Source organism: Tupaia chinensis, unplaced genomic scaffold, assembly GCF_000334495.1.
Source record: "Tupaia chinensis unplaced genomic scaffold, TupChi_1.0 Scaffold000335_1, whole genome shotgun sequence".
NCBI classification, from domain to species: domain Eukaryota; kingdom Metazoa; phylum Chordata; class Mammalia; order Scandentia; family Tupaiidae; genus Tupaia; species Tupaia belangeri.
The window spans coordinates 412,309-421,873 of record NW_006159829.1 but is presented as its reverse complement, the minus strand read 5'-3'; the positions used below and the strand labels follow the sequence as shown (position 1 = coordinate 421,873).

At 63.2% G+C, this 9,565-nt stretch overlaps 1 protein-coding gene across 1 annotated transcript in view; it reads right to left on the bottom strand.

Annotated features, from left to right (window-relative positions):
- Positions 1-1,309: 1,309 nt before the first annotated feature.
- Positions 1,310-9,565, bottom strand: part of LOC102497127 (elongation factor 1-delta) — a gene marked incomplete in the record, with an annotated part of 8,664 nt that continues 408 nt past the window's right edge. Inside the window, 8 exon segments of the mRNA XM_027773286.1 lie at positions 1,310-1,392; positions 1,482-1,676; positions 2,007-2,225; positions 2,420-2,520; positions 2,596-2,695; positions 7,399-7,470; positions 7,865-7,985; positions 9,249-9,565. Of these exon segments, the coding sequence (XP_027629087.1) occupies positions 1,354-1,392; positions 1,482-1,676; positions 2,007-2,225; positions 2,420-2,520; positions 2,596-2,695; positions 7,399-7,470; positions 7,865-7,985; positions 9,249-9,565 (1,164 nt within the window).

Genomic DNA, 9,565 nt, shown 5'->3' with positions numbered 1-9,565 from the left:
GTGACGCGCCCCGCCAATGGCACGCCGCCCCGCCCCCTGCGACCTGGGACCTGGGACCTGCGCCCGCGCGCAGCTGCTTATGGGACTGTGCCGGCGCTGGGAGGGCGTGGTCACCACGCGGGGCGCGAACGCCTTTCCTGACAGCAAGGAAGGGCGGCGGCCCGATGGTCTCCACCGACGGGAGGGGTGCGTAACTGCTGTCTGGGTCCCCCACGACCCTAACCCCGATCCCAACCCCAATCCGGAGCCAAGCCTCTCAGGGCCGGTTTCTGGTCTCTGAGGAGCCCCCACCCGCGCCCATGGCCAAGTCTCCACCCCTTGGTAACCAGGTGCAGCTCAGGCCCGCTGGACTTCACCCAGACCTATCCAGAAGTCAGCGGTTGGTGCGGGCCTGGGGGGTGGCGGGGACTGGCAGAATCTAGAGGCAGTTGGCAGCTTCTGGTTGGGACTGCAGCCCAAATGGGGTCCCAGCCTGTGGTTCACAGGGCATGGCCCAGGAAAGGGATAAGGCTGTTCACCCCACCCAGCTGGCACCAAAAAGGCCTTCTCTGGCTGTCAGACTAGAGTCCCAGGAAGTGGCTCTGGGGTCTGCACTGTGAGCCCCACAGGGAACTCCCCAAAGCCCTGATGACGGAGGGAGGGCCCCAGTAGTGCAGGGGTGACCACACCATCTATAGCAGGTGCAGGTCTCACCTGCGATCCAGCGTTGGCACCCCCAAGGACAGCCCTGGCCATATAGCTTGTGGGTGAGGGGCTGGCGGGCACTGCCCAGAGCACAGCGGGCCTTATCCTGGCCACCCCAGGTCAGCAGAGGTGAAAGGGTGGTTGGCAGAGGGGGCAGGGCCCTTCCAGAGCCAGGAAGGTGGGCATGTGGCCCTAGTCACAGCAGCAGGCCCACCAGGACTCCTTCCCTGGGCAGCACACCAGGCTTGGCTCTGTTCCTGGGGGGACAGTGCGGCTGGCAGCAGAGGCAGTGGTAGCCAGAGTGGTTACTAGGCTAAAAGATCTCCGGCTGCCCGGCCAGAACTGCCTTGTCACTTCCAAAGGAAACAGACCCAGACCAAGACGGCTGTGGCAGCAGGAGGGGGTTGGTACAGGTAACCCAGGGGCCCGGGAGGGCTGTGGAGAGGCCAAGGACAGCTATGGTAGCTCCTCTGACCACCATGCGGGAGTGACAGGACATGGCAGGGACTCCGGGGAGGGGGAGGGCCAGGACCTGGCCCACCACTGCCCGGCAGGGACTCCGGCCAGGGGGAGGGCCAGGACCTGGCCCACCACTGCCATGAAATGACCAAGCCGAGAGCCGGAGTGCGAGTGCCAGTGTTTAATCGCTGAGGGTCCAGGCGGGCCGGGTCAGATCTTGTTGAAGGCTGCGATGTCAACACTCTGCACCTGGGGTAGAGGCAGCGGTCACAGGCTGCCCTTCCCGGCAGGGCCCCCAGGGCTGGCAGTCCCTCCCACCGGGCTGCATGGCCACTCACGTGCTCCTCGAACTTGGTGATCTCCTCCTCCAGAAGGTCAGTGCCCACCTTGTCGTCCTCCACCACACACTGGATCTGCAGCTTACGGATGCCGTAGCCCACGGGCACCAGCTTGGAGCCGCCCCACACCAGCCCATCGAGCTGCACGGAGCGCACACAGGCCTCCAGCTGGCCCATGTCCGTCTCATCGTCCCACTGCAGGGCAAGGGACAGAAGGTGGGCAGGAGAGGCTGGGTCAGCCATCAGCAGCTTCTGAACACCCCACCTTTGGACTACTGTGAGCACCTGTCTTCCTGGCCCCCCAAGGACCCCCGGAAGGCCAGGTTTCCACCTAACCTGCCTCAGTGTGTCCCTTTAAGTTCAAGCAATTTCTTCCATGAACAAAGACAGTGTCCCCAACAGGACCCTGACACCACGACCCTCAGCCCTCACCATCACGGCACACATGCCCAGTGTACTCTGGAGGCCAACCTGGACCTTCCCCTCAGGGCGCCATGCCGGCCGCTAGCTCGGCCCCCCACTCACAGGCTTGACGTCCAGCAAGATGGAGGACTTGGCCACCAGCGCGGGCTTCTTACTCTTCTTCTCTGCGTATTGCCGCAGCCTCTCCTCCCGGAGTCGGGCGGCCTCCTTGTCCTCCTCCTCGTCACTGCCAAACAGGTCGATGTCATCGTCCTCATCATCCTCCGCCGGTGTGGCCGCCTTCTTTGTCAGGGGCTCCACTTGGCGCATGGGAGACACGTGCTGTGTGAGGAAGAAGGCTGAGGCCCACCCTGGGCCAGAGCTGCCTGGCTGGAAGCCCGGCCCAGCCCTCACCCAGGAGCGAGGCCAGCTCAGCCATCACTAGAAACCGTCCAGGAAGCCTGCAGGGCTAGTAGGCTGGCTTCCACTCCTCCCTGCTGCCTGGGGAAGCCCCCAGGTCCAGGGAGGGTGCTCACCTGGGTCTGGGGGGCTATGGCCCGGTGGGGGGGCGAGCTCTTCTCCAGCACACTCAGCCGGGCCTCCAGCTTGGAGATGGCCTGCTGCAGGCCCTGCACCACTGTAGGGGCAAGGCGCACTGGTCATCAGGGCAGAGGCTGGGGTGGGCCCCCACCCGGCAGGTCCAGGGCCTCACCGCTTCGCAAGTTCTGGTTCTCCACCTCCAGACCGGCGATCCGAGTAGTGAGCTCGCTGTGGTCTCCACCAGGCCCACTGGAGGCCCCAGGACCTGAACTCTGCAAGGCAGGAAGCCAGGGCTCAGCACCCCAGGATGGTGCTGGGTCCCCTCACTCCCAGCCACTCAGGAGAGCCTGAGGCTGGGCAGCTGGGTCCCCTTATTCCCAGCCACTCAGAAGCACAGTCCAAGGCTGCTGGGTCCCCTCACTCCTGGCCACTCAGGAGAGCCCGAGGCTGGGCAGCTGGGTCCACTTGCCATGCTTGGAACTCACAGAAGGAAAGACCACCCCAATGACAATGGGAGGCCCCTCCCACCCAGCCCTGCCCCCAGCCTGAAGACAGGCTGGCCTTGGGGCTGCCAGGGATCAAGGAACACTCTTGGCCATGTCAAAACCAGAACCGGGCAGGTGCCCCAGGGCAGTTAGGGGTGGCCAGGAGCTCTGAGCCAATGGCTGCTGCCCACAGGGCTCTAAGGATGAGTGTGCTCAGGAGCTAAGTGGAGGTAGTGGGACTTTCAGGTCCCAGGTGACTGGCGCAGGGCCTGAGACCCAGACTGCATGCCTCGACTGGGGCAGGGGAGGGGCTAAGTGGGAGCAGCTTAGGGCCAGTGGGGCAGGAAGGGGGTGGGGTGTGTGCCCAAGCCAGCACCCACCCCAAGTCAGGTGGGGAGTGAAGACTCAGGACCCTAACAGTTCCAACAGGGCAGGCCCCAGCCACCTCTGCACGGGTCAGAGCCACCTCGTGGTCTGGGAGCACCATGGGCAATAACTCCGTGTCCAGCCCCTACCTCCCGTACTGCCCTTAGGATGGGGCCTGAGACTATGGGGTGACACCTGCCCAACAGGGCTGAGTGACTTCATGAGTGGAGCCCTTCCCCATGCCTGGGAGCATTTGGAGACAAGGTTAGATGGTGGCCCTGGCCCAAGGTGATCTGGCAAGATATACAGGCTGGCAGTGGGATGCCCACGCCCAGACACCTGCAGAGGGTGGGTGCTGCAGACCAAGGAGGCCTGGGGAACTGGCCCTGCTCACACCCTGGGCTCCAACTCTTGCTGCAGGCTTGGAGGCAGCTTCAGCCCTTCAGGCCACGGTGTTACTGTGCTATGGTGCCCCATGCAAGCCAGCCCGAAGCCCCACCATCCCACCAGCATGTCCACCTGCCTGTCCTGGGACCAGGGCCTGCTGGCCACCTGGGCACTAGAGTACCAGTGTGCAACACACCTGCCTGGGTGCACGGGCCGTAAACAAGGGTCGCACAGAATAAGACTGGCCTGTGGCCTCAGGGGGCCTCAGGGAGGTCCAGCCTGGGGTCTGGGAGCCAGCACATCTACCCCATGTCACCACAGGACCACAGAAGAGGCAGGAAGCACAGGCGGGAGAGGCTGATAGCAATGGGGGCTGGAGCTGAGCAGAGGCAGGGGACAACCCCAGGCACTGGCACAGAGCAGGATATGGCTCTGCCAGCTCCAGACAGCACCAGGAAGCCAAACTTGACCCTGGCTAGAAGATAGGCTGTGGTGACTCATCAACAGCCTCAGGGGAGGGTCCTGCTGGACCCAGAAGGGCCAGAAGTAGGCGTGCAGAGCACAGGAGAAAACTAAGGCCACCTCCTGCAGATGGCTGGCAGGAATGTGGCCATGACGGGCCAAGAACTTTGCTAGTAAAAGCTCGAGATGAGGGGACACTCAGGTCGCCCCCAGACAGCTGCAGAGATGGGTGGTGGCACAGCGAGGCTGGGCTAGGGAGAACCTCTGTAAACAGTAGTGGCAGAGGCATGGCTTAGCTGTCCTGCAGTGTGCCCCCGGGGTGGAGGGAACGCTCTGCAGGGCCTGGTCGTGGGGCAATTCTTTTCTCTCTCATGTCTGCATCCCATCAAGGTTCTGGGCGCACACACATGCAGTGGTTTTCAAGTCATCAGGGCTGGGTTTGAGGGGTCAGCAGGTGACATAGTGTTTAAGGCACTGGGCTCCCACGTGACCAAAGCAGTTCAAGTCCCAGACCTGGTGGCTTGAAACTCATACATGCGCACGCACACCCAAGATCCTGAGAATGGAAAAGGAATGGCAGTACGGCCATACCCCCTGGGGAGTGATCTCTCAATTTCTGTCTCTGCCTCTGAAGTGAGCATACGTGCCCTATAGGGGGAAAGAAACCGAGCATGGCCGCGTGGGGTGCAGCTCCCTCTGCACACACAGCGTGTAGCTGGCTGTGCTGCAGGGCCAGGCCTTACAGACCTGGATCTTAGCTGAGGTTCCCAGCAAGTGCAGAGGGTGCAGCCTGCTCCCTTCCAGTTGAAAGGAAAGCAGGAGGGGCCGGCAGATGGTGTAATGCTTACGTCGCGGGACTCCTACAGTCGACCACAGCTTGAGTCCTGGACCCAGGGGCTTCAAATGCACACCAGACTCATGTGCGTGAGTGCCCCAATTCCAAGAGGAGAAGGGAGAAGGGACTGTGGCATGGCCATCCCGCCAGGGGGTGATTTTTCGCTTACTGTCTCTCGAGCAAGCACACGTGCCCTATAGCAAAAATCTCTCTCTTTAAAAAAATAAAAAAGAAAGAAAACGAGAGGAAAGAGACCAAGGGAGGATTCAGCACAAAGGAGCCAGGCCAGCTGCCTGCAAGTGCCCGGGGGGCCTGGAAGCCAGCAAAGCAGCGCAGGCCCAGAACTCCGAAGCCCTGGGGAGACACCAGTGTGTACACAGGTACCGGGGATCTCAGGGTCGAGGGCTGAGGGAGGGGCTGGGGATGGGACAAGGCACACTCAGGGTGCTTTCTCCTACACGTGTACATTGTCATCTCAACGGGCCAGGAGGAACGCTCAGCCTGCTGTCTGCAGGGAAGCCACAGTAAGGCAGCTGTCAGGGAGCTGGGCCCGGAGAAGAGGGGCGGCTGGCCAGTCTACTGCTCACACTGGGAGGGGTCGAGGCCATCAGGGTTGGCTGTCCCCTCAGCTATCGCAGTAGAGGCTGGGAGGGCAAGATTACCTAGAAAGCACCCGAGGAAACTCCTGTTAGCCAGGACCTCTGTGGCTACAGAAAGACCCAGGGTTCTTACAACTTTCTGCTAACAGAAACTGCCAGAACCAGAGGGACAGAGGCTGGACAGAACCAAGGGGACAGATGCCGAACAGCAAAGGGCCTCTCAGCTGCAAAGCTTGCTCACGGCAGGACTCGGGATGGAGCGGAGCACGGCAGAGAACTCCCTGCCTGAGAGCCCTGCCCAGCTCCACTGGAACCCCCTTCTTCCTCTCTCCAGGAACGGGAAGGCCTGTGACGTCGCCCCCTGCATTCCTGAGTGCATGGTATGGGCTGGGGCAGCCTCAGCTGCCCCAGCCGTGTGCCCCTTCTTCCTCAGGAGGACCACACCACAAACTCCCGTGCCTCCTACAGCCGAGGCTGCCAAGGAGGCAGAGGGCAGCTGCATCTGACGAGAAAGACATGAATCTTTGGGGGCCAGAGGGCAGACCACGCCAAGTAGACAGGTGCTAGGATTTGGTCCAAGTAAGTAAGGGTGGTGGCAGGCAAGGCCTCCCGGATGCACCTGGTCTCAGGCTGCTGAGCCCGAGCGAGCCATCACAGAAGCACAAGCTGCCCTCAGGCCTGTCCCTCTCTGCATACCCCACAGCTGTCCCACCTCCGTGTCCGGACGCAGGCCTGAAGACCCGGTGCTGGCCCATGCTGCTGGCCCTCCGCCAGGCCCACTTTCTATGAGCCCCGGTCCAGGTCTGTCTGCCCAGTAGCACCCGGGACCGAGACACCCAGCACAAGCAGGTAGGCAGGTACAAGTCGGGGTTCTGGGATGGAGACGGCGATGAGCCCGTGAGCCACTGGTGGGCCTGATGCAATCACCAGAGTCCAAGAGTCCTTATGAGGGATGCAGAGGATGGAGCCGGAGACAGTGGGGGCAGAGCAGGAGCCAAGCCCAGTCCAGAAAGGTGAGCACCCTGCAGCAGCTGGGAAAGCAGGACAGGGACCCCAGGCCCAGCCCCGACAGCAGCCTCGCTGTGGTGTCCCTGCAATCTGCAGGCAACACAGGTGCTGCCTCAGGCTCAGAACTGAATCCCGCATGGGCCACGCTGCACTCCTCCCCGAGGCCTAGGAGGGCTGGCTAAGAGTGGTAAGCCAGCAGCTGGCCGGAGCACCGGCTGATGGCAGGACACGGGGGCAGGCCGAGAGGGAGGGAGATGCTGGCAGGGGCAGCAAGCCAGGACAGCACATCCGCCCACCTCCCGAAGGACATGGTGTCCCCGGTCAGGCTGTGGCAGAAGCAGACATGACCGCATCTTCTACACCTGAGCTCGGTCCAGAGCCTGCAGGCTGAGCAGGGCTGCACCCCACATACCCCGTGAAGTCATGGACCCTCTCGGGGGAAAGCGAGACCTAGGAGGGGAGGAGGAAGGTCTAGCAGACACGCACTCATTCTACCCGCAGGGAGCAAGCAGGAACCAACAGGCCTCCCAAGCGTGTGACTGCAGTGTGCACCCTGCCCAGCAACCCCACTCAACCCAGCTCAGCCACAGCCAGCACAGGAGCAGCCAGGGCAACCGCCAGCAAGCAGGTAAGAGATGAGACAGGTGTAGGTGGGGACGTCTCCGGTGACAGTCCGAGCTCAGGTCCCGCCTGGCCTGGAGGCATGCTGCCCTGCATGCCTCCCTCGACTGCCCCCAGAGCCAATGTGGCCAGCAGGACTGGGGGAGAGCCACGCGTGCTGCATGGCCGAGCACCAGCCTGCGCGCCCGTGGGGCGTGGGCCATGGTACTCACTCCGGCCAGGGATTTCTGGATGTTCTCTCTGGCTCTCGCAATGTCACGGAGGATCACGCTGGCGCCATTCTCCTGCAGACAGTGCAGAAAGAACCAGTCTTTTTTTACATTAAAAAAAATGTACTTAAAAACAAAGGAAAAACCAAGAACCCTCAGAGAGAGCGAAAGCAGCGATGCACAGAACAGAGCTTGGCAGGACAGTGAGGCGGACGGCTGAGGTGGTGCGGGGGGCGGTGCGCACCCTGGGAGCCTGGTGTTGAGGCCTGGCCTTGCCAACCCGGGCACAGTACGGTGCATGTGCCACTGCGGTGTGCAGGGAGCAGGCCTCGAGCAGACCACTTCAGGAACCACGAGGCCCCAGGCCCTCATTTCAGCACCCACGAGCTGCCTGGCTGTCTGGTGCCTCTGAGGGCCCTCTGCCTGCCTGCCCGCCCGCTGCTGCCTCCTCGCCAGCTGCAGCCCCCACCTGGCGGGAGGAGCCGGCCACAGGCCCGTTCATCTGCTCGTAGAACTTTCTCTCTGCATCGTCGTATTTGAACTTGTCGAACCAGATCTTCTCGTGGACTAGGAAGTTCGTTGCCATCTTTCTGCCGGGAGGGGAAGAGAGGCTCAGTGGTCCTGCTGGGAAGGAACCAAGACAGCCAGCCTCACCCCCCACAGCTCCCGGACATGGTTCTGGGTGCTCGAGGCTCAAGCCCATGGAGGACATGAGCCTTCCCTGCAGAGGGCCCTGGGAGCACACTCCTTCCGTTCTTGGGAGGCCCCCAGCCGGCCCTACAGACCGTGGTTCTGAAAGCAGCCTCCCTGTCCAACCACTGGAGGCCGCAGACCACAGGGCCCGCAGCCTGAGTGCTGTGGGGGCTCCAGCTGCCTCCACCTGCACCTGGCACTACTATCGGCCTCTGGGAACCCGGAGTGGGGCCAGGCGCAGCGCAGCAACGTCGGCAGGACACAAACCCCCTGCAGTCCTACGGTAAAGGTAATTAGGGCCCTGCGTTCCTCGGTCTCACCACTCACGCAGCTGGGGCCCAAGCATCTGGGAGACACGGCTGTAGCCCAGGCCGTGCTGCCCCAGGCTGCGCACCCCGCCAGCAGCCAGGGCACACGGTGGCCAGAGCCCACGTCGCTTGCTCCCTAACAGTCTGCGGTCCACTCTGCCACCAGCGATCTGTGCCAAGGACCGCAGCCATAACCGGAGCTCCCCATGCTCAGTGGCTACCCTTACTGGGGCTACCTGAGCATAGGGAAGCCAGGTGGGCGAGCAGGGCGTGGGGCCCAGGGCTCAGGTCAACACTGCTTCCCTGGAGGCCCAGGCTCCCACCTGGGGCCCCTGATTCCTCCCCTGATGCACCCCCACCCCACACTCTTAGCCAGGGAAGCCACTCAGCTACGTGAGCCGAGCCGAGGCAGCACCAGCGGCCAGGCCATCCGAGCAGCAGACACCCTGGTGTCTGTGAGACCACAGCTGCCAGGCTGGCCAGGTGACAAGGGAAGCTGGGGGTGGGCAGCAGCAGACAGGTCACGCCTGGACCCTGGAGAGCTCAGGCCAAAAACCCAGCTTCAGTGGTTCTCCTTCAAGTCCTGGAGTCTGACAGTTAGACGGGGACTCCGGGCACGGGATCCATGTGCAGAGCAGGTCTCAGCCAGGGGCCACCTCTCCCCCCAACAGCCCACAACAGAGACCCCACAGATAGACAGCACAGGCATGCAGCCCCAATAGCCTGCACTCAGTGCCACCGGGCTCAGGTCCTGCGAGGCCCGAGGAGGGGCACGGAGCCCTGGCCTGGAGCAGCTGTCCCTGAGCCGGCAGCCGGGCCGGGCCGTGCATCCGCCCTGAGCGTTTCTCCTACTTGGGTCTCAGGCTGGACGGGGACGGGCCAGACCGCGGAATTGGTCGGTGAGCCAGGCTGGCAGCTTCAAGGCGCCAGGCCGCGCGGAGGGCCTCGGCGGCATGGTGGCTGCACTCGGCGCTGTCGTAGGCGGGCTTGCTGAGCCAGGGGGCCTCAGCGTCCTTGTGCAGGAAGCACCAGTAGAGCAGGGCAGGGGGGGCCTCCCCGTCAACCCTCCGAGGCCCAGCCCGCTTGCTTCCTGGGCCGCTGCGTCCCCGCCGGTCCTTGCGTCCCCGCCGGGCACCCTCGGCCTGACCCGCCCGCTCCTGTAGCCGCAC